Below are 24,466 nucleotides of genomic sequence, written 5' to 3'. Positions count from 1 at the left end.
GACTCCTCACAGTGCATTTTCCAGCAGGGGGGAATCTCGTCATTGGCCAAGGGCAATGATCTTCCATATCCGCCAATGTCAGTGGTCATTTGTGTTCCTTGCCGGCTAGGGAACCCGCTGCGGTGGGGTGTGCTGGGACGGCGGGGGGGGGGGGGGGGGGGGGGGGGGGAGGTGGGTGGGGGTGGGGGGGGGGGGAGTGGGTGGGGGGTGGGGGACGGTTTGCCTTTGATGTGATCAGAAGATCCTCACCAGTGTAAGGGCTGGAAAATCCTGGGCCATGGTGTGCGGCTATGTCTGATGGGCTGATTGGACTCTGCCTGTTTTATATATCCATACAACCACACCACAGCTAGTGATCAAGCGCAATTGGCCTTGAGGGGGGAGAAAGGCCCATAAAACCACTGGATTGGGATTCGCTCATTCCACAGCAACTCCACAGGTTTCGCAAATGATTAGGAATGGAACATTAGTCTTCGGGGAATGGAATATTCAAGTCGGGAAGTCAAAGATGTGTAGGTTAGGGGGATTGGCCATGCTAAATTGTCCCTTAGTGTCCAAAGATGTACAGGTTAGGTGGATTGGCCATGCTAAATTGCCCCTTAGTGTCCAAAGATGTACAGGTTAGGTGGATTGGCCATGATAAATTGCCCCTTAGTGGATGTGGTTTACATGGACTTCAGCAAGGCATTCGATAAGGTCCCCCATGCAAGACTTCTCGAGAAAGTGAGAGGGCATGGGATCCAAGGGGCTGTTGTCTTGTGGATCCAGAACTGGCTTGCCTGCAGAAGGCAGAGAGTGGTTGTAGATGGGTCTTTTTCTGAATGGAGGTCGGTCACCAGTGGTGTGCCCCAGGGATCTGTTCTGGGACCCTTGCTGTTTGTCATTTTCATAAATGACCTGGATGAGGAAGTGGAGGGATGGGTTGGTAAGTTTGCTGATGACACGAAGGTTGGTGGTGTTGTGGATAGGTTGGAGGGATGTCAGAAGCTGCAGCGTGACATAGATAGGATGCAAGACTGGGCGGAGAAGTGGCAGATGGACTTCAACCTGGATAAATGTGTAGTGGTCCATTTTGGCAGGTCAAATGGGATGAAGGAGTATAATATCAAGGGTAAGACTCTTAGCAGTGTAGAGGATCAGAAGGACCTTGGGGTCCGGGTCCATAGGACTCTAAAATCGACCTCGCAGGTAGAGGAGGTGGTTAAGAAGGCGTATGGTGTGCTGGCCTTCATCAATCAAGGGATGGAGTTTAGGAGTCGGGAGATAATGATGCAGCTTTATAAGACCCTCGTCAGACCCCACTTGGAGTACTGTGCTCAGTTCTGGTCGCCTCATTACAGGAGGGATGTGGAAATGATTGAAAGGGTGCAGAGAAGATTTCCAACGATGTTGCCTGGATTGGTTGGCATGCTTTATGAGGATAGGTTGAGGGAGCTCGGTCTTTTCTCCTTGGAGAGATGAAGGATGAGAGGTGACCTGATAGAGGTTTACAAGATGTTGAGAGGTATAGATCGGGTGGATTCTCGGAGGCTTTTTCCCAGGGCTGAAATGGCTGCTACGAGAGGACACAGGTTTAAGGTGCTGGGGAGTAGGTACAGGGGAGATGTCAGGGGTAAGTTTTTCACTCAGAGAGTGGTGGGTGAGTGGAATCGGCTGCCGTCAGTGGTGGTGGAGGCAAACTCGATAGGGTCTTTTAAGAGACTTCTGGATGAGTACATGGGACTTAATAGGATTAAGGTTATAGGTAAGCCTATATATAAGCCGAGGTAGGTCGGGACATGACCGGCGCAACTTGTGGGACGAAGGGCCTGTTTGTGCTGTATTTTTTCTATGTTCTAAGTAGTCTCACAACACCAGGTTAAACACAGGCTTATTTGGTAGCACGAGCTTTTGGAGCGTTGCCCCTTCATCAGGTGAGTGGCCCTTACTGCCCAAAGATGTGCGGATTAGGAGAATTAGTGGGGTAAATACATGGGGGTCCAGAAAGAGGGCCTGGCCCACCACACCCCAGGGCGATTCTTTACCACAGAGTCAGTGCAGATTCGATGGGCCAAATGGCCTCCCTCTGCACTGGAGGGATTCCATGATTCTAAGGCTTGCTACAGCTTTACAGGGCCTTGGGGAAACTACATTTGGAGTAAGGTCTACAGTTGTAGCCCCCTTACCTAGGAAAGGAGAAACTTGGAAGGAGCTCAGAGAAGGTTCACTGGGCTGATTGCTGGGATGAAGGGGGATTTTGTCTCATGGGGAAAGGTTGGAGTAGGTCAGAGTCTGCACCCATTAGAGTTTAGAGGAATGAGAAGTGATCTGATTAAAACACATTGGATTCTGAGGGGGTGAGGCTTGGGGATAAATACTGAGGGAATGTTTCCCCTCCCCTCGTGAGGAGGAATCTAGAACTGAGGAGGGCGGGGTAGCCACTCTTTCAGAATAAGGGGCTCTCCCATTGAAGACGGAGACGTGGAGGAATTCCTTCTCTCAGATGGTGGTCAGTCTGTGGAATCCCCCCCCCCCCACACCCCTCCCCCCCCCCCCCCACCCCCCCCCCCCACACCCCTCCCCCCCGACAGGGGGCAGCGGCTCATTGAATATATACAAGGGTGAGTTAGACAGATTTCTGATCGACAAAGGGGTGGGTGGGGGGGAACCGAGGGTTATGGAGGAGAGGGGGAGACAGGAGAGTGAAGTTGATGCCACAATCGAAGCAGCCCTGATCTTATCGAATGGCCCAGCAGGCTCGAGGGGCCGAATAGCCTCCTCCCGCTCCAATCTCCTCACGCTTGACCTTTCGTTTTTGCGTCGTGGGGGTCGTGAGCGTGGCTGGCGATGGGCAGCAATTAACACCCCTTCCCCTTGAGCTGACCCGTTCCCCAGCGGGGCCCTGCCAGGCCTGGGTAACAGGCCGGAGCTGGAACCCCTCCCCCCGCGGTGCCGAGGACCAGGCCACACACGGGTGGGGGGGGGGGGGGGCGTGCAAGCGGGAACTGAGGAGGCTTCCAACAATGCCTGAGCCAGCCCGACCAATGGCGTTTGCACCCCCCCCCCCAAACCCCCCACCCCCACAACACCCCCCAAATCTCAATCCAAGGTGCCGGAAGGTTCTACTGAGAAAGACTTTGAATCTTGTCACTTTGTTCCAGCTGCCGCGTGCAGGAGGGGAAGGCAGCTGCGGTTTCCTGTTCCATCGATGCAGCAAAGCTCACCCCGCCAAGTTGTCATGATCCAGTTAAGCATTTTTCTCAAACAAACCTTGACTGACATGTCTCCCTAACTTCACCAATTACTTGGAAAAGGATTGTTTTATTGGCGGCGGCCGTTCCACGCCCTGCCATTTGTTTTTTTGTGAGGGTCCAGGATCCTCAGCGGGATGGGAGGGCGGGTGCGACAGGAAGCGGCAGATGGTTTTCGCACCCCAGACTCTCGCCTCATGTCTCTCTTGTGGTGAGGCCGTACTTTCTGAAATATTAAACTGTCACCCGCTCCTCTGAGAGAGTGAGCGGGAGAGAGCGAGAACAAGAGAGACAGAGAGAGCGACAGAGAGACAGAGAAAGGGGCGTTGTCGACAAGTGGGTGGGGAAGCGAGAGAGACAGAGACGGGAAGGGCATCGGGGGGAGAGAACGGCACCCGCACTCAAACCGAGAGAGACACAGTACGAAGAGAGAGAAGAGAGGCGGACAGAGAGGAGAGACAGAGAGAGAGGGAGAGATAGAGACCAGGAAGAGTGAGACAGAGAGAGGGAGAGATAGAGACCAGGAAGAGTGAGACAGAGAGAGGGAGAGAAAGAGACCAGGAAGAGTGAGACAGAGAGGGAGAGGGAGACAGAGAGAGAAGTGGGGTTACAGTCAGACAGCGATAGGCGGTGAGGGATAAGGAGCAGGACGTTTGGACAGGTACAGGTCGGAGAGGAGGGTAGGCAGCTGTATCTGAAGAGGGACTGGTGCACCGAGAGAAGGGGACCGTGACATCGAAGACAAAGAGGGCTAAAAGGCCACCAGAGTAGGAGAAACAGAAGGAACTGGTCTCCACCATTCAGATGGAAGGGCCCCGTGTGACACGGTAATCATCCCAAGTCAGTCAAACCACCGTCCCCCCCCCGTCCCCCCCGCACCCTGGCGAGAGACCCGAGGAAGGGCTACCCTGGACAGAGCTGCAAACTGATCCCCAGCCCACACCGGAGACGGAGAGAGAGAGGGGCTGTCGCGAGGGCAAAGGCGGGGAAATGGTCGATGATCAGCATGATCAGGTCTGCAGCGGTAAGAGATGGCAACTGCCTTAATCCTTCGGGTAGAAAGAGAGGGAAATGGGACCCTTCTAGGCAGCAGAGTTGGGTTTGGAAGGTGCTGCCTAAGGAGCCTTGGTGAGTGGCTGCGGTGCATCTTGTAGACGGTACACACGGCTGTCACTGTGCGTCGGTGGTGGAGGGAGTGAGTGTTTGTGGTTAGCGTGTCGATCGAGCGGGGCTGCTTTGTCCTGGATGGTGTTGAGCTTCTCGAGTGTTGTTGGGAGCCGCACCCATCCAGGCAAGTGGGGAGTGTTCCATCACACTCCTGACTTGTGTCCTTGTGAATGGCGGACAGGCTTTGGAGGGAGTCAGGAGGTGAGTTACTCTCCGCAGGATTCCCAGCCTCTGACCTGCTCTGGTAAAGTTTATTTATTAGTGTCACAAGTAAGGCTTACATTAACACTGCTATGAAGTTACTGTGAAAATCCCCGAGTGGCCACACTCCGGTGCCTGTTCGGGTTCACTGAGGGTGAATTTAGCACGGCCAATGCATCATAACCAGCACATCTTTTGGACTGTGGGAGGAAACCGGAGCTCCCGGAGGAAACCCACGCAGATACGGGGACAACGTGCAGACTCCGCACAGACAGTGACCCAAGCCGGGAATGGAAGCCGGCAGCAGGGCTAACCATTGTGCCATCATGTTGGCCGGTTTCCAGTTCAGGTTCTGTTGAATGGTAACCCATCCAGGATGTGATATAACGGTGGCGATGTGAAGGGGAGACGGTTAAATTCTCTGCTGTGGGAGATGGTTAACTCTGACTCTGTTGCTATTGTAGGGTTTCAGGACTGGTGCTGCAGCACCTCGATGTGGCTTATCTTCGGGGCAACAGGGTTCGTGCTGCTCCTGTCCCTGACGGGTAACATTCTCAGCTGTACTCGGAACTACAGGAAAGGTAACGTGCCCCCCCCCCACAATCACAGAATTTCTGGGACAGAGCTGGCTATGGGGAGAGGGGAGAGGAGGGGCGGCTGTATTTGGGCTCAGGTTGGTTCAGTAACGGGACTCGGAGGAGAGGGGCGGACAATCCCTGACCACAGGGTTGAGGAGATCAGCATTCGTCAGTTATCTCGGCTGTCGAGCCGTCACACTGTGAACTGCGGCTCTCGGGGTAAAACACTCAACTCAGGGGACAAACAGACTTGGGTTCAGTCCCCAACACAAAGGATAAATTCCGAGCAACTTCGCGTCATGCAGTGCGGAGGGAGCGCCGCACTGTGGGAGGGTCGGTGCTGAGGGAGCGCCGCACTGTGGGAGGGTCAGTGCTGAGGGAGCGCCGCACTGTGGGAGGGTCGGTGCTGAGGGAGCGCCGCACTGTGGGAGGGTCAGTGCTGAGGGAGCGCCGCACTGTGGGAGGGTCAGTGCTGAGGGAGCGCCGCACTGTGGGAGGGTCAGTGCGGAGGGAGCGCCGCACTGTGGGAGGGTCGGTGCTGAGGGAGCGCCGCACTGTGGGAGGGTCAGTGCTGAGGGAGCGCCGCACTGTGGGAGGGTCAGTGCTGAGGGAGCACCGCACTGTGGGAGGGTCAGTGCTGAGGGAGCACCACACTGTGGGAGGGTCAGTGCTGAGGGAGCGCCGCACTGTGAGAGGGTCAGTGCTGAGGGAGCGCCACACTGTGGGAGGGTCAGTGCAGAGGGAGCGCCGCACTGTGGGAGGGTCAGTGCTGAGGGAGCGCCGCACTGTGGGAGGGTCAGTGCTGAGGGAGCGCCGCACTGTGGGAGGGTCAGTGCTGAGGGAGCGCCGCACTGTGGGAGGGTCAGTGCTGAGGCAGCGCCGCACTGTGGGAGGGTCAGTGCTGAGGGAGCGCCGCTCTGTGGGAGGGTCAGTGCTGAGGGAGCGCCGCACTGTGGGAGTGTCAGTGCTGAGGGAGCGCCGCACTGTGGGAGGGTCAGTGCTGAGGGAGCGCCGCACTGTGGGAGGGTCAGTGCTGAGGGAGCGTCACACTGTGGGAGGGTCAGTGCTGAGGGAGCGTCACACTGTGGGAGGGTCAGATCTGAGGGAGCGTCACACTGTGGGAGGGTCAGTGCTGAGGCAGCGCCGCACTGTGGGAGGGTCAGTGCTGAGGGAGCGCCGCACTGTGGGAGTGTCAGTGCTGAGGGAGCGTCACACTGTGGGAGGGTCAGATCTGAGGGAGCGTCACACTGTGGGAGGGTCAGTGCTGAGGGAGCGTCACACTGTGGGAGGGTCAGTGCTGAGGGAGCGCCGCACTGTGGGAGGGTCGGTGCTGAGGGAGCGCCGCACTGTGGGAGGGTCAGTGCTGAGGGAGCGCCGCACTGTGGGAGGGTCAGTGCTGAGGGAGCGTCGCACTGTGGGAGGGTCGGTGCTGAGGAACGCCGCACTGTGGGAGGGTCGGTGCTGAGGGAGCGCCGCACTGTGGGAGGGTCGGTGCTGAGGGAGCGCCGCACTGTGGGAGGGTCGGTGCTGAGGGAGCGCCGCACTGTGGGAGGGTCAGTGCTGAGGGAGCGCCGCACTGTGGGAGGGTCGGTGCTGAGGGAGCGCCGCACTGTGGGAGGGTCAGTGCTGAGGGAGCGCCGCACTGTGGGAGGGTCGGTGCTGAGGGAGCGCCGCACTGTGGGAGGGTCAGTGCTGGGGGAGCGCCGCACTGTGGGAGGGTCAGCGCTGAAGGAGCGCCGCACTGTGGGAGGGTCAGTGCTGAGGGAGGGCAGTGCTGAGGGAGGGTCAGTGCTGAGGGAGCGCCGCACTGTTGGAGGGTCAGTGCTGAGGGAGCGCCGCACTGTGGGAGGGTCAGTGCTGAGGGAGCGCCGCACTGTGGGAGGGTCGGTGCTGAGGGAGCGCCGCACTGTGGGAGGGTCAGTGCTGAGGGAGCGCCGCACTGTGGGAGGGTCGGTGCTGAGGGAGTGCCGCACTGTGGGAGGGTCAGTGCTGAGGGAGCGCCGCACTGTGGGAGGGTCAGTGCTGAGGGAGCGCCGCACTGTGGGAGGGTCAGTGCTGGGGGAGCGCCGCATTTGGGAGGGTCAGCGCTGAAGGAGCGCCGCACTGTGGGTGGGTCAGTGCTGAGGGAGGGCAGTGCTGAGGGAGGGTCAGTGCTGAGGGAGCGCCGCACTGTGGGAGGGTCAGTGCTGAGGGAGCGCCGCACTGTGGGAGGGTCAGTGCTGGGGGAGCGCCGCACTGTGGGAGGGTCAGCGCTGAGGGAGCGCCGCATTGTGGGAGGGTCAGTGCTGAGGGAGCGCCGCACTGTGGGAGGGTCAGTGCTGAGGGAGCGCCGCACTGTGGGAGGGTCAGTGCTGAGGGAGCGCCGCACTGTGGGAGGGTCGGTGCTGAGGGAGTGCCGCACTGTGGGAGGGTCAGTGCTGAGGGAGCGCCGCACTGTGGGAGGGTCAGTGCTGAGGGAGCGCCGCACTGTGGGAGGGTCAGTGCTGGGGGAGCGCCGCACTGTGGGAGTGTCAGCGCTGAAGGAGCGCCGCACTGTGGGAGGGTCAGTGCTGAGGGAGGGCAGTGCTGAGGGAGGGTCAGTGCTGAGGGAGCGCCGCACTGTGGGAGGGTCAGTGCTGAGGGAGCGCCGCACTGTGGGAGGGTCAGTGCTGAGGGAGTGCCGCACTGTGGGAGGGTCAGTGCTGAGGGAGCACTGCACTGTGGGAGGGTCAGTGCTGAGGGAGCGTCGCACTGTGGGAGGGTCAGTGCTGAGGGAGCACTGCACTGTGGGAGGGTCAGTGCTGAGGGAGCGTTGCACTGTGGGAGGGTCAGTGCTGAGGGAGGGTCAGTGCTGAGGGAGGGTCAGTGCTGAGGGAGGGTCAGTGCTGAGGGAGGATCAGTGCTGAGGGAGGGTCAGTGCTGAGGGAGCGCCGCACTGTGGGAGGGTCAGTGCTGAGGGAGGATCAGTGCTGAGGGACGGTCAGTGCTGAGGGAGGGTCAGTGCTGAGGGAGGGTCAGTGCTGAGGGAGGGTCAGTGCTGTGGGAGGGTCAGTGCTGAGGGAGGGTCAGTGCTGAGGGAGGGTCAGTGCTGAGGGAGGGTCAGTGCTGAGAGAGTGCCGCACTAGCAGGTAGCCTCTCCGTCACTGAGACCAGTGTTCAATTCCAGATCTTATGAATTGAATTTAAATTCCACCAGCTGAGAGTTAAACCTGACTCCGTTCCCAGGATGCAGCCTGGAGTGCACATTCCTAGCCCAGTGACATTATCAGTGTGCCACCATCTGCCCTTTGATAACAAACTGTGATGTAGGGGGAGGTTGTGAAGCTGTCTCCCGTCGATGATCAGTGTCAGAATAACAGCCGCATAGCTGTGGTGGCATGGCCCTTTAAGGGGGCAATTCCCCAGGGCCATATGATCAGGCCAGACCCTACGGTGAGGGAGCGCGAGAAGCCAAGCCAATTGTGAGCGAGGGTGCGCACCCTGGGTCGTGGGAAGGAACCTCAGTTGGAGCTTCCAGTTAGAAAACGGGGGATATGGCTGAGGAACTAAATTCGTACTCTGATTCAATCAGTGAATAGCAGAATCGCTGCAGGGCAGGAGGTGGCCATTCGACCCATCGAACCTGCACAACAACAATCCCACCCAAGCCCTATACCTGTAACCCATGTATTTACCCTCGCGAGTCATCTTTGGAAACTAAGGGACAATTTAGCATGGCCAATCCACCCGACCTGCACATCTTTCGGACTGTGGGAGAAAACTGGAGCACCCGGAGGAAACCCACGCCGACACAGGGAGAACGTGCAGACTCCACACAGGCAGTGACCCGAGGCTGGAATCGAGCCCGGCTCCCTGGCACTGTGAGGCAGCAGTACTAACCCACTGTGCCACTGCAAAGGAAGACATGAATAATGTGCCTGAAGTTCCGAGAGAAACAAGTTTCATTGAGGAACTGAATGAAATCAGCATTAGTCGAGAAATGGTTTTGGGTAAACCTATTAGATTGAGGTGAGGAGAAATTTCTTCACCCAGAGGGTGGTGAATGTGTGGAATTCACTCCCACAGAAAGTAGCTGAGGCCAAAACGTTGTGTAATTTCAGGAAGAAATTAGATATCGCTCTTGGGGCTAAAGGGATCGAGGGATATGGGGGGGAAGGGAATCAGGATATTGAATTTGATGATCAGCCGTGATCAAAATGAATGGGGGAGCAGCTGGAAGGGCCGAATGGCCTCCTCCTGCTTGTGGTTTTGATGTTTCTATGAGTCTCGGAGCAGGTGTATATGGCAGTTCTGTCACACTATCACTGATACAAATACAAACACTGTTGGTAAGAAATGCTTCATAACTTGAAGCCAGAATGGGTTGATTTGGCAGTGATTGCAATAGTCTGTCCACCTGGGGTCTGTGATCGATCAGTAACATGAATTTCATTGTCCTCCCTCTCCCACCCAGACCATTCCTCAAAGTTCCTACCTCGATTCCGGAGAAGGTAAGCTTGAAAACAACTTTTTGATTGGATTTATTATTGTCGCATGTATTGTGATACAGTGAAATGTATTGTTTCTTGCGCACTATACAGACAAAGCATACCGTTCATAGAGTACATAGGGGAGAAGGATGTCATAGAGTCAGAGGTTTACAGCATGGAAATAGGCCCTTCGGCCCAACTCGTCCATGCCACCCCTTATTTTAACCACTAAGCTAGTCCTAATTGCCCGCATTTGGCCCATATCCCTCTATACCCATCTTATTCATGTAACTATCTAAACGCTTTTTAAAAGACAAAATTGTACCCGTCTCTACTACTGCCTCTGGCAGCTCGTTCCAGACACTCACCACCCTCTGTGTGAAAAAATTGCCCCTCTGGACACTTTTGTATCTCTCCCCTCTCACCTTAAACCTATGCCCTCTAGTTTTAGACTCCCCTACCTTTGGGAAAAGATATTGACTATCTAGCTGATCTATGCCCCTCATTATTTTATAGACCTCTGTAAGATCACCCCTCAGCCTCCTACGCTCCAGGGAAAAAAGTCCCAGTCTATTCAACCTCTCCTTATAACTCAATCCATCAAGTCCCGGTAGCATCCTAGTAAATCTTTTCTGCACTCTTTCTAGTTTAATAAAGGAGAGAGTGCAGAATGTAGTGTTACAGTCATAGCTAGGGTGTAGAGAAAGATCAACTTAATGCGAGGTCGGTCCATTCAAAAGTCTGATGGCAGCAGGGAAGAAGCTGTTCTTGAGTCAGTTGGTATGTGACCTCAGACTTTTGTATCTTTTTCCTGACGGATGAAGGTGGATGAGAAAATATCCAGGGTGCGTGGGGGGGTCCTTGATTATGCTGGCTGCTTTTCCGAGGCAGCGGGAAGTGTAGACAGAGTCAATGGATGGGAGGCTGGTTTGCGTGATGGACAGGGCTTCATTCACGACCTTTTGTAGTTCCTTGCGGTCTTGGGCAGAGCAGGAGCCCAGACCAAGCTGTGATACAACCAGAAAGAATGTTTTCTATGGTGCATCTGTAAAAGTTGGTGAGAGTTGTAGCTGACATGGCAAATTTCCTTAGTCTCCTGAGAAAGTAGAGGCGTTGGTGGGGCTTTCTTAACTATAGTGTCAGCGTGGGGGGACCAGGACAGGTTGTTGGTGATCTGGACACCTAAAAACTTGAAGCTCTCGACGATTCCACTTCGGCCCCGTTGATGTAGACAGGGGCATGTTCTCCACGAAGCTTCCTGAAGTCGATGACAATCTCCTTCATTTTGCTGACATTGAGGGAGAGACTGGGGCATTCCCTGACCAACTTGCAGCATTTGATATCAATTAGATTTTGTTTTCATCCATTAACAACCTCAATGTATAACAATCTCACGGTGTTAAAATTAATCATTGACCCATGCGTAGATCCGAATTAGGGGCAGGAGAAGGCCACTCGGCCCCTTGAGCTCTGCTTCCCATTCGATAAGATCACAGCTTGATCTGATTGTCACATCAACTTCACATTCCCGCTGACCCCTCGATCACCTCTCCCCGCCCACCCACCCACCCACCCCCCCCCCCCCCGTTAATCCAGAATCTGTTCACCTCCGCCTTAAAAAATATTCCCAGGCTCTGCCTCCACACTGCCCTCTGAGGAAGAGTTCCAGAGACCCTCCCAGAGAGAACAATTCCCCTAACCTCCCTCTTATTTTTAAACAATGTCCCTCCCTAGTTCCAGGTTCCCCCAAAAGAGGAAACATCCTCTCCACATCCACCCTGTCAATCTTCTATGGTCCAACCGAGTTGCCTCTCTCTTCCAAACTCCAGTGGATACAAGCCGGGCCTCTCCAACCTCTCCTCATAGGACAAGCCGCCCATTCCTGGTGATAGACTGGCAAACCTGCCATTGATTGCCATTTGTGGATCAGAATTCCAGACTCCCAAACCCTTTGGAGGATTTGAGTATAGGGATAGGAATGTTTTGCTGCAATTGTATAGGGCGTTGGTGAGGCCACACCTGGAGTATTGTGTGCAGTTTTGATGTCCTTATCTGAGGAAGGATGTCCTTGATATAGAGGGAGCGCAGCGAAGGTTTACCAGGCTGATTCCTGGGATGGCAGGTCTGTCATATGAGGAGAGACTAAGTGGGTTAGGATTATATTCACTGGAGTTTAGAAGAGTGAGAGGGGATCTCATAGAAACTTATAAAATTCTAACAGGGTTAGACAGGGTAGATTCAGAAAGAATGTTCCGGATGATGGGGGAGTCCAGAACGAGGGGTCACAGTTTGAGGATAAGGGGGAAACCTTTTAGAACTGAGGTGAGGAGAAATTTCTTCACCCAGAGGGTGGTGAATGTGTGGAATTCACTCCCACAGAAAGTAGCTGAGGCCAAAACGTTGTGTGATTTCAAGAAGAAATTAGATATCGCTCTTGGGGCGAAAGGGATCGAGGGATATGGGGGGGAAGGAGGGGGATCAGGATATTGAATTCGATGATCAGCCATGATCAAAATGAATGGCGGAGCAGCTGGAAGGGCCGAATGGCCTCCTCCTGCTTCTAGTTTCTATGTTTCAGTCCCCCTTATCCTAGACTCCTCCCCCACTCCAGGTGTGCTTTGTGTCTCACGTGAATTGGCTCGATGTAGTGTGTCTGTCTCAGATTTGTGAGACTGATTCGTTTCCGTCTGACTGGCTGGCGGTCTTGTCCATCTAACCTCGTTCACTCTGTCACAGCTTTAGTTTCCGATCAAAAGAAGTGGAGGACAGTCCTGTTTATGGAAATATCAACTACATTTACACTGGTGAGTGGTTTCGCTTCCTATTCACACCTGTAGTGTCACACCTCGGTGCTGAGCGAGAGATGCACTGGCCCCACAGGCTGCTGATCCCATAACTAATCCAACACCACCACTAATTCCATTTAAATCGATCTAATGTTTCCTGGACAAAGACACGGTAGATTTGTTTGTATAACACGCACGCACGTGCACTCACACACATATATACTGACGCACACTGACACACACACACTGTCACACATACACTGACGCACACACACGCACACACACTCACAATCACACACACACAGAAACACACACACACGAAGAACAAAGAAAATTATAGCACAGGAACAGGCCCTTCGGCCCTCCAAGCCTGCACCGACCACGCTGCCCGACTGAACTAAAACCTCCTACCCTTCCGAGAACCATATCCTTCCATTCCCATCCTATTCATGTACTTGTCCAGATGCCCCTTAAAATTCACGATCGTATCCGTTTCCACTCCCTCCCCCGGCAGCGAGTTCCAGGCACCCACCACCCTCTGTGTAAAAAATCTGCCTCGTACATCTCCTTTAAACCTTACCCCTCGCACCTTAAACCTCTGCCCCCTAGTAATTGACTCTTCCACCCTGGGAAAAAGCTTCTGACGATCCACTCTGTCCATGCCTCTCATAATCTTATAGACTTCTATCAGGTCGCCCCTTAACCTTCATCGTTCCAGTGAGAACAAACCATGTTTCTCCAACCTCTCCTCATAGCTAATGCCCTCCTTACCAGGCAACATCCTGGTAAATCCAACCCTCTCCAAAGCCTCCACATCCTTCTGGTAGTGTGGCGACCAGAATTGAACACTATATCCCAAGTGCGACTTGACTAAGGTTCTATAAAGCTGCAACATGACTTGCCAATTTTTAAACTCAATGCCCCGGCCGATGAAGGCAAGCATGCCGTATGCCTTCTTGACTACTTTCTCCACCTGCATTGCCACTTTCAGTGACCTGTGTACCTGTACACCCAGATCCCTCTGCCTATCAATACTCTTAAGGGTTCTGCCATTTGCTGTATATTTCCTGTCTGTATTAGACCTTCCAAAATGCATTACCTCACATTTGTCCAGATTAAACTCCATCTGCCAACTCTCCGCCCAAGTCTCCAACTGATCTATATCCTGCTGCATCCTCTGATGGTCCTCATTGCTATCCGCAAATCCACCAACCGTTATGTCATCCGCAAACTTGCTAATCAATCCAGTTACATTTTCCTCCAAATCATTTGTATATATTACAAACAGCAAAAGTCCCAACACTGATCCCTGAGGAACTTCACTTATCACAGCCCTCCATTCAGAAACGCACCCTTCCACTGCCACCCTCTGTCTTCTATGACCGAGCCAGTTCTGTATCCATCTTGCCAGCTCACCTCTGATCCCGTGCGACTTCACCTTCTGCACCAGTCTGCCATGAGGGACCTTGTCAAAGGCCTTACTGAAGTCCATGTAGACAACATCCACTGCCCTACCCTCATCAATCATCTTCGTCACTTCCTCGAAAATCTCAATCAAGTTCGTGAGACACGACCTCCCCTTCACAAAACCATTGTTGCCTCTCACTCATACGTCCACTTATTTCCAAGTGGGAATAAATCCTGTCTCGAAGAATCCTCTCCAATAATTTCCCTATCACTGATGTAAGGCTCACCGGCCTGTAATTACCTGGATTATTTTTGCTACCCTTCTTAAACAAAGGAACAACATTGGCTATTCTCCAATCCTCTGGGACCTCCCCTGTAGCCAGTGAGGATACAAAGATTTCTCTCAAGGCCCCAGCAATTTCCTCCCTTGCCTCTCTCAGTATTCTGGGGTATATCCCATCAGGCCCTGGGGACTTGTCTACCTTAATGTTTCTCAAGAACCCCAATGCCACCTCCTTTTTGATCTCAACATGACTCAAACTAACTACACATCCTTTCCCAGACTCATCATCCACCAAGTCCTTCTCTTTGGTGAATACTGATGCAAAGTACCCACTTAATACCTCACCCATTTCCTCTAGCTCCACACTTAGATTCCCTCCCCTGACCTTGAGTGGGTGAAACTGGCTACACTCTTGCTCTTTATATATGTATAAAAAGCGTTGGGATTTTCCTTAATCCTGCTGGCCAATTATTTTTCGTGAGTCCTTTTAGCCCTTCTTACTCTTTGCTTAAATTTCTTTCTACTTTCCTTGTATTCACGTTTGCTTATGTGTTCCCAGCCTCCTAGACTTGACAAATGCTTCCTTTTTCTCTTTGACTAGGCTCACAATATCTCTTGTTATCCAAGGTTCTGGAAACTTGCCACACTTACCCTTCAACCTTACAGGACTCTCACACACTCACTCTCACACACTCACTCTCACACACTCACTCTCACACACACTCACTCATATATACACACACTCACATTCCCACTCACTCACACAGAAACTCTCATCCAATCTTCAATCTCCCAGTATTCACAGCTGCTATTCCACACTAATCCATCGCTCCCTGTACCGTTATTACCCATCCATCGCTCTGCTGGCTGCGCCATTTTTAAACCACCTTGATCCCTGTGAAATCACAGTGAACACAGCCCCTGACTTGCTCACTCAGATTCACCCATTGTCTCTCCTCAGGGGTTGAGCAGCAGGGTGACGGGCAGCCGCTGGAACCTGAAACAGGACGGAAGGTTGGTATCGATGCCCAGTTGGGAATTCCTAAACGTTGTTCACTTGACGATGCTTGGGTTGGACACAGCAGTCTCAGTGTGAGGTTTGGGGAGGGGTGTGAGGTTTGGGGAGGGGTGTGAGGTTTGGGGAGGGGTGTGAGGTTTGGGGAGGGGTGTGAGGTTTGGGGAGGGGTGCAATGACATGTGGGATCTTGCTTTGTGGGAGAGGGCTGCCTATTAGTCTGCATAAAGCAGCTGGTTGTGATTTAGTGCCATTCAGAGCGTGGCACTCCACGAGCCACGCACGAACATGATGGACTTCTCCACAAACATCCAGCCCGGGCCCTCTCCTGCCTGAAGGGATTGTCAGTGCCTGGCAGGTGGGTGGCACAGATGTTACTTATCATTCATCAGCCGCAGGCCTGAATAGTATCCGGGTCTTGGACACAGACTGCTTCCAAACAGAACACAATTCCAGCTGAGCATTTTGCCATTTCTAAAGCCAATTGATGCAGAGTTTTTTTATTCATTCGTGGCACACGAGGGGAAGCAAAGTGGCACAAGGGGCGGCACGATGACATAAGAGGCAGCACGGTGGCACAGTGTTTCGCACTGCTGCCTCACAGCTCCAGGGATCCGGGTTCGATTCCCGGCTCGGGTCACAGTCTGTGTGGAGTTTGCACATTCTCCTCGTGTCTGCGTGGGTTTCCTCCGGGTGCTCTGGTTTCCTCCCACACTCCAAAATGTGCAGTTTAGGTGGATTGGCCGTGCTAAATTGCCCCTTAGTGTCAGGGAGATTAGCAGGGTAAATACATGGGGTTGTGGGGATGTGGCCTGGGTGGGATTGTGGTTGGGGCAGACTCGATGGGCTGAATGGCCTCCTGCTGCAGTGTTGGATTCTATGATTCTTTGACACGGGTGTCACTGGCTGGGCCAGCATTTATTGCCCACCCCTAATTGTCCTTGGACAGTCAGCCACATTGCTGTGGCTCTGGAGTCACATGTAGGCCAGACCGGGTAAGGACAGCAGATTTCCTTCCCTAAAGGACATTAGTGAACCAGATGGGTTTTCCGATAATCGACAATGGTTTCATGGTCATCAGTAGATTCTTAATTCCAAATATATTTATTCAATTCAAATTCCACCATCTGCCGTGGCGGGATTCGAACTCGGGTCCCCAGAACGTGAGCTGAGTTTCTGGATTAATAGTCTAGCGATAATACCACTAGGCCATCACCTCCCCTTAGAGTTGTAGATTATGGTCATTTATCTTCACTCTTTCCCAGCTAGGGACAAAGAACAAAGAAAAGTACAGCACAGGAACAGGCCCTTCGGCCCCTCCAAGCCTGCGCCAATCATGCTGCCCCAACTAAACATAAAAAAACCTTCTGCCCCTACTCATAGGAACATAACAACTCGGAGCGGGAGTCGGCCATCTGCCCCCTCGAGCCTGCTCCGCCATCTGCCCCCTCGAGCCTGCTCTGCCACCTGCCCCCTCGAGCCTGCTCTGCCATCTGGCCCCTCGAGCCTGCTCCACCACCTGCCCCCTCGAGCCTGCTCCGCCACCTGCCCCCTCGAGCCTGCTCCACCACCTGGCCCCTCGAGCCTGCTCCACCACCTGGCCCCTCGAGCCTGCTCCACCACCTGCCCCCTCGAGCCTGCTCCGCCATCTGCCCCCTCGAGCCTGCTCCACCACCTGGCCCCTCGAGCCTGCTCCACCACCTGGCCCCTCGAGCCTGCTCCGCCATCTGCCCACTTGAGCCTGCCCGCCATCTGCCCCCTCAAGCCTGCTCCACCACCTGCCCCCTCGAGCCTGCTCCGCCATCTGCCCCCTCGAGCCTGCTCCGCCATCTGCCCCCTCGAGCCTGCTCCGCCATCTGGCCCCTCGAGCCTGCTCCACCAAAGAACAAAGAACAAAGAACAATACAGCACAGGAACAGGCCCTTCGGCCCTCCAAGCCCGCGCCGCTCCCCGGTCCAGGATTGAATCCTGAATCCAGGATCCCCGCCCAATTTTCCAGCCTATCTACATACCAATATCCTATCCACTGAGCTGTCCCTCACAGCTACGATGCTTTGTTCATTACAACCTATTAACTTACCCCCACCCCCCCATTCCAGACCATGTGATCTCCAGGGAGAGGCGAAAACCCAGAGTGAAAAACCCCAGGGCCAATATGGGGAAAAAAAATCTGGGAAATTCCTCTCCGACCCCCTGAGGCGATCGAAACGAGTCCAGGAGATCACAATGGCCCCGATCGGAAAATGCTTCCCAACCCTAGTCATTTCCACTTCCACGAACACCATATGAATTCCCTGCCCCCGAGACAGGTTCCCAACTATCCGCAGTCTCACTCTGTACTGGCACCAGCAAGATGATCATAGAATGAAGCCTTGAAACGAGAAACCAGGAACAATTAGCCCGCGCCGCTCCCTGGTCCAAACTAGACCACTCTTTTGTATCCCTCCATTCCCACTCCGTTCATATAGCTGTCTAGATAAGTCTTAAACGTTCCCAGTGTGTCCGCCTCCACCACCTTGCCCGGCAACACATTCCAGGCCCCCACGACCCTTCAAAAAACACCACCAGGTTAGTGAGGCATGACCTCCCTCTCACAAAACCATGTTGACTATCGTTAATGAGTTTATTCCTTTCTAAATGCGCATACATCCTATCTCTAAGAATCTTCTCCAACAACTTCCCCACCACGGACGTCAAGCTCACCGGCCTATAATTACCCGGGTTATCCTTCCTACCCTTCTTAAATAACGGGACCACATTGGCTATCCTCCAATCCTCTGGGACCTCACCTGTGTCCAGTGACGAGACAAAGATTTGCGTCAGAGGCCCAACGATTTCACCTCTCGTCTCCCTGAGCAGCCTTGGATAGATTCCATCAGGCCCTGGGGATTTGTCAGTCTTTATATTCTCTAACAAACCTAACACTTCCTCCTTTGTAATGGAGATTTTCTCCAACGGTTCAACACTCCCCTCCGAGACACTCCTAGTCAACACATCCCTCTCCTTAGTGAATACCGACGCAAAGTATTCATTTAGGATCTCCCCTACCTCTTTGGGCTCCAAGCATAAGTCCCCACTTTTGTCCCTGAGAGGTCCGATTTTTTCCCTAACCATTCAATAAGATCATGGCTGATCTTTTCGTGGACTCAGCTCCACTTACCCGCCCGCTCACCATAACCCTTAATTCCTTTACTGTTCAAAAATCTATCTATCCTTGCCTTAAAAACATTCAATGAGGTAGCCTCAACTGCTTCACTGGGCAGAGAATTCCACAGATTCACAGCCCTTTGTGTGAAGAAGTTCCTCCTCAACTCAGTCCTAAATCCGCTTCCCCTTATTTTGAGGCCATGGCCCCTAGTTCTAGTTTCACCCACCAGTGGAAACAACTTCCCTACTTCTATCTTATCTATTCCCTTCATAATCTTATATGTTTCTAAGATCTCTCCTCATTCTTCTGAATTCCAATGAGTATAGCCCCTGTCTACTCAGTCTCTTCTCATAAGCCAACTCTCTCAACTCCGGAATCAACCTAGTGAATCTCCTCTGCACCACCTCCAGTGCCAGTATATCCTTTCTCAAGTAAGGAGACCAAAACTGTACACAGTACTCCAGGTGTGGCCTCACCAGCACCTTATACAGCTGCAACATAACCTCGCTGTTTTTAAACTCCATCTCTCTAGCAATGAAGGACAAAATTCCATTTGCCTTCTTAATTCCCTGCTGCACCTGCAAACCAACTCCTTGAGATTCCTGCACAAGGACACCCAGGTCCCTCTGCACAGCAGCATGCTGCAATTTTTTACCATTTAAATAATAGTCCATTTTGCTGTTATTCCGACCAAAATGGATGACCTCACATTTACCAACATTGTACTCCACCTGCCAGACCCTCACCCACTCACTTAGATTATCTATATCCCTTTGCAGACTTTCAGCGTCCTCTGCACACTTTGCTCTGCCACCCATCTTAGTGTGATCTGTGAATTTTGACACACTACACTTGGTCCCCAACTCCAAATCATCGATGTAAATTGTAAACAATTGCGGTCCCAACACTGATCCCTGAGGCACACCACGAGTCACTGATCACCAACCAGAAAAACAGCCATTTACCCCCACTCTTTGCTTTCTGTGAGTTAACCAATCCTCTATCCATGCTGATACATTACCCGTAACACTGTGCACCTTTATCTTATGCAGCAGTCTTTGGTGCGGCACCTTGTCAAATGCCTTCTGGAAATCCAGATACACCACATCCACAGGTTCCCCATTGTCCACTGCACATGTAATGTTCTCATGTCTGCGTGGGTTTCCTCCGGGGGCTCCAGTTTCCTCCCATAGTCCAAAAGACGTGCTGGTTAGGGTGCATTGGCCATGCTAAATTCTCCCTCAGTGTACCCGAACAGGCGCCGGAGTGTGGCGACTAGGGGATTCTCACAGTAATTTCAATTCAGTGTTAATGTAAGCCTACTTGTGACACTAATAAATAAACTTTAAACTTCTGTGCCCAAAAGGATGTCTGTAAAACTCTGTGGGGCATGGTTCACCAGAGAATTTTCTGCTGAAAGCAAGTCGAACAGGAAGCTGGGGTTTTGTTTATTTATGCTTGCAAGTTTGGGGCGGTGAACACTGGAGATGGCAAAATATCCACCAGGCTCACTGCTGGAAAGTGACCTCCCCGGGACTTGCTGGATATGTGAGAGTGGGTGGAGGGACTGAATCTCCCTCTCTCCCGTTTTCTTCCACATGGGATTGATGAAGCTGGTTTCTGTGCGTTACCTGAACTGTGATGTTTACGCTGTCTCCCCTGCTGGTTCACAAGCTTCCTCTGCTTGCCGCATTTCCTGCCCCTGACCTATATTACACACTGCAATGGCTCAGCATGTGGGCAGCGGGAATTCAGCAAGGGAGGCAAGTGTCACTTGGGTTCATGGTGCCCAGAGGCGCCCCCTTGCTGTAATCCACGTTTGACTCAACAGACTGGCCAAGACAGTCCTTCCCAATTCTATAAGACCATAAGACATAGAGCATAGAATATAGAACATTACAGCGCAGCACAGGCCCTTCGGCCCTCGATGTTGCACCGACCAGTGGAACCAATCTAAAGCCCCTCTAATCTACATTATTCCAATATCATCCATATGTTTATCCAATAACCATTTAAGTGCCCTTAATATTGACGAGTCCACTACTGTTGCAGGCAGGGCATTCCACGCCCTTACTACTCTCTGAGTAAAGAACCTACCTCTAACATCTGTCCTATATCTCTCACCCCTCAATTTAAAGCTATGTCCCCTCGTGCTAGCCAACACCATCTGAGGAAAAAGGCTCTCACTATCCACCCTATCTAATCCTCTGATCATCTTGTATGCCTCTATTAAGTCACCTCTTAACCTTCTAACGAAAACAACCTCAAGCCCCTCAGCCTTTCCTCATACGATTTTCCCACCATACCAGGCAACATCATGGTAAATCTCCTCTGCACCCTTTCCAACACTTCCATATCTTTCCTATAATACGGCGACCAGAACTGTACGCAATACTCCAAATGCGGTTGCACCAGAGTTTTGTATAGTTGCAGCATGACCTCCTGGCTCCGAAACTCAATCCCTCTGCCAATAAAAGCTAACACACCGTACGCCTTCTTAACAACCCTATCAACCTGGGTGCCAACTTTCAGGAATCTGTGCACATGGACACCCAGATCCCTCTGTTCATCCACACTACCAAGTATCTTACCATTAGCTCAGTACTCTGTATTCCTGTTACTCTTTCCAAAGTGAATCACCTCACACTTTTCCGCATTAAACTCCATTTGCCACCTCTCAGCCCAGCTCTGCAGCCTATATATGTCCCTCTGTCCCACTTCCCTCCGCACTGTCTACAACTCCACCGACTTTAGTGTCATCCGCAAATTTACTAATCCATCCTTCCACGCCCTCATCCAGGTCATTAATAAAAATGACAAACAGCAGTGGCCCCAAAACAGATCCCTGCGGCACACCACTAGTAACTGAACTCCAGGATGAATATTTCCCATCAACCACCACCCTTTGTTTTCTTACAGCTAGCCAATTCTTGATCCAAACCACTAAATCACCCTCAATCCCATGTGTCCGTATTTTCTGCAAAAGCTTACCATGGGGAACCTTATCAAACGCTTTGCTGAAATCCATATACACCACATCAACCGCTTTACCCTCATCCACCTCTTTTGTCACCTTCTCAAAGAATTCAATAAGGTTTGTGAGGCACGACCTACCCTTCACAAAACCGTGCTGACTATCCCTAATCAAATTATTCCTTTCTAGATGATTATAAATCCTATCTCTTATAATCCTTTCCAAAACTTTGCCCACAACAGAAGTAAGGCTCACCCATCTATAATTACCAGGGTTGTCCCTACTCCCCTTCTTGAACAAGGGGACAACATTTGCTATCCTCCAGTCTTCTGGCACTGTTCCTGTAGACAATGACGACCCAAAGATCAAAGCCAAAGGCTCTGCAATCTCCTCTCTAGCCTCCCAGAGAATCCTAGGATAAATCCCATCCGGCCCAGGGGACTTACCTATTTTTACCCTTTCCAGAATTGCTAACACCTCCTCCTTATGAACATCAATCCCATCCAGTCCAACAGCCTGCATCTCAGTACTCCCCTCGACAACACTGTCCCTCTCCAGTGTTAATACCGACGAAAAATATTCATTTAGTGCCTCTCCTATCTCTTCAGACTCCACGCACAACTTCCCACTACTGTCCTTGACTGGCCCTAATCTTACCCTAGTCATTCTTTTACTCCTGACATACCTATAGAAAGCTTTAGGGTTTTCCTTGATCCTACGTGCCAAAGACTTCTCATGTCCCCTCCTGGCTCTTCTTAACTCTTTCTTTAGGTCCTTCCTGGCTAACTTGTAACTCTCAAGCGCCCTAACTGAGCCTTCACGTCTCATCTTAACATAAGTCTCCTTCTTCCTCTTCACAAGAGATTCAACCTCCTTAGTAAACCACGGTTCCCTCACACGTCTGCTTCCTCCCTGCCTGACAGGTACATATTTATCAAGGACGCGTAGTAGCTGTTCCTTGAACAAGTTCCACATTACAATTGTGCCCATCCCCTGCAGTTTCCTTCCCCAACCTATGCCAGCTAAATACATAGAACATAGAACATAGAACAGTACAGCACAGAACAGGCCCTTCGGCCCACGATGTTGTGCCGAGCTTTATCTGAAACCAAGATCAAGCTATCCCACTCCCTACCATCCTGGTGTGCTCCATATGCCTATCCAATAACCGCTTAAATGTTCCGAAAGTGTCTGACTCCACTATCACTGCAGGCAGTCCATTCCACACCCCAACCACTCTCTGCGTAAAGAACCTTCCTCTGATATCCGTCCTGTATCTCCCACCACGAACCCTATAGTTATGCCCCCTTGTAATAGCTCCATCCACCCGAGGAAATAGTCTTTGAACGTTCACTCTATCTATCCCCTTCATCATTTTATACACCTCTATTAAGTCTCCCCTCAGCCTCCTCCGCTCCAGAGAGAACAGCCCTAGCTCCCTCAACCTTTCCTCATATGACCTACCCTCCAAACCAGGCAGCATCCTGGTAAATCTCCTCTGCACTCCTTCCAGCGCTTCCACATCCTTCTTATAGTGAGGTGACCAGAACTGCACACAATATTCCAAATGTGGTCTCACCAAGGTCCTGTACAGTTGCAGCATAACCCCACGGCTCTTAAACTCCAACCCCCTGTTAATAAAAGCTAACACACTATAGGCCTTCTTCACAGCTCTATCCACTTGACTGGCAACCTTTAGAGATCTGTGGATATGGACCCCAAGATCTCTCTGTTCCTCCACAGTCTTCAGAACCCTACCTTTGACCCTGTAATCCACATTTAAATTAGTCCTACCAAAATGAATCACCTTACATTTATCAGGGTTAAACTCCATTTGCCATTTTTCAGCCCAGCTTTGCATCCTATCTATGTCTCTTTGCAGTCTACAACAGCCCTCCACCTCATCCACTACTCCACCAATCTTGGTGTCATCAGCAAATTTACTGATCCACCCTTCAGCCCCCTCCTCTAAGTCATTAATAAAAATCACAAAGAGCAGAGGACCAAGCACTGATCCCTGCGGCACACCGCTAGCAACCTGCCTCCAATCCGAAAATTTTCCATCGACCACCACCCTCTGTCTTCGGTCAGATAGCCAGTTACCTATCCAATCGGCCAACTTTCCCTCTATCCCACACCTCCTCACTTTCATCATAAGCCGACCATGGGGGACCTTATCAAACGCCTTACTAAAATCCATGTATATGACATCAACTGCCCTACCTTCATCAACACACTTAGTTACCTCCTCAAAAAATTCTATCAAATTTGTGAGGCACGACTTGCCCTTCACGAATCCGTGCTGACTATCTCGGATTAATCCGCATCTTTCTAAATGGTCGTAAATCCCATCCCTAAGGACCCTTTCCATCAATTTACCAACCACCGAAGTAAGACTAACCGGTCTATAATTACCAGGGTCATTTCTATTCCCTTTCTTAAACAGAGGAACAACATTCGCCATTCTCCAGTCCTCTGGCACCATCCCCGTGGACAGCGAGGACCCAAAGATCAACGCCAAAGGCTCTGCAATCTCATCCCTTGCCTCCCAAAGAATCCTAGGATACATTTCATCAGGCCCAGGGGACTTATCGACCTTCAGTTTATTCAAAACTGCCAATACATCCTCCCTCCGAACATCTATTTCCTCCAGCCTATTAGCCTGTAACACCTTCTCTTCCTCAAAAACATGGCCCCTCTCCTTGGTGAACACTGAAGAAAAGTATTCATTCATCACCTCGCCCATCTCTACTGACTCCATACACAAGTTCCCACTACTGTCCTTGACCGGCCCTAACCTCACCCTGGTCATTCTTTTATTCCTCACATAAGAGTAAAAAGCCTTGGGGTTTTCCTTGATCCGACCCGCCAAGGACTTCTCATGTCCCCTCCTACCTCTCCTAAGCCCCTTTTTCAGCTCATTCCTTGCTAACTTGTAACCCTCAATCAAGCCATCTGAACCTTGTTTCCTCATCCCTACATAAGCTTCCCTCTTCCTTTTCACAAGACATTCCACCTCTTTTGTGAACCATGGTTCCCTCACTCGGCCATTTCCTCCCTGCCTGACAGGAACATACCTATCAAGGACATCCAGTATTTGTTCCTTGAAAAAATTCCACTTTTCATTAGTTCCTTTCTCTGACAGTTTCTGTTCCCAACTTATGCCCCCTAATTCTTGCCTAATCGCATCATAATTACCCCTCCCCCAATTGTAAACCTTGCCCTGCCG

The 24,466-nt window shown here is 51.9% G+C and overlaps 1 protein-coding gene across 2 annotated transcripts in view; it reads left to right on the top strand.

The window, feature by feature from the left end:
• The first annotated feature begins 3,239 nt into the window (after positions 1-3,239).
• LOC144487199 (uncharacterized) overlaps positions 3,240-24,466 on the top strand; it is a 28,685-nt gene continuing 7,458 nt past the window's right edge. Inside the window, exons 1-5 of one of the 2 annotated variants that reach the window (XM_078205252.1) lie at positions 3,240-4,254; positions 5,063-5,179; positions 9,609-9,645; positions 12,361-12,428; positions 15,062-15,114. In XM_078205252.1, coding sequence (XP_078061378.1) covers positions 4,221-4,254; positions 5,063-5,179; positions 9,609-9,645; positions 12,361-12,428; positions 15,062-15,114 — 309 coding nt within the window. In that variant the 5' untranslated portion in view covers positions 3,240-4,220. Of the gene's footprint in view, positions 4,255-5,062; positions 5,180-9,301; positions 9,484-9,608; positions 9,646-12,360; positions 12,429-15,061; positions 15,115-24,466 lie in introns of those variants that run through there. The other variant, XM_078205253.1, reaches the window with a different exon arrangement.

This window comes from Mustelus asterias, unplaced genomic scaffold, assembly GCF_964213995.1.
Source record: "Mustelus asterias unplaced genomic scaffold, sMusAst1.hap1.1 HAP1_SCAFFOLD_642, whole genome shotgun sequence".
In the NCBI taxonomy this organism is placed as follows: domain Eukaryota; kingdom Metazoa; phylum Chordata; class Chondrichthyes; order Carcharhiniformes; family Triakidae; genus Mustelus; species Mustelus asterias.
Note: the sequence above shows the minus strand (reverse complement) of the source record. Positions and strands in the feature narration are given on the sequence as shown.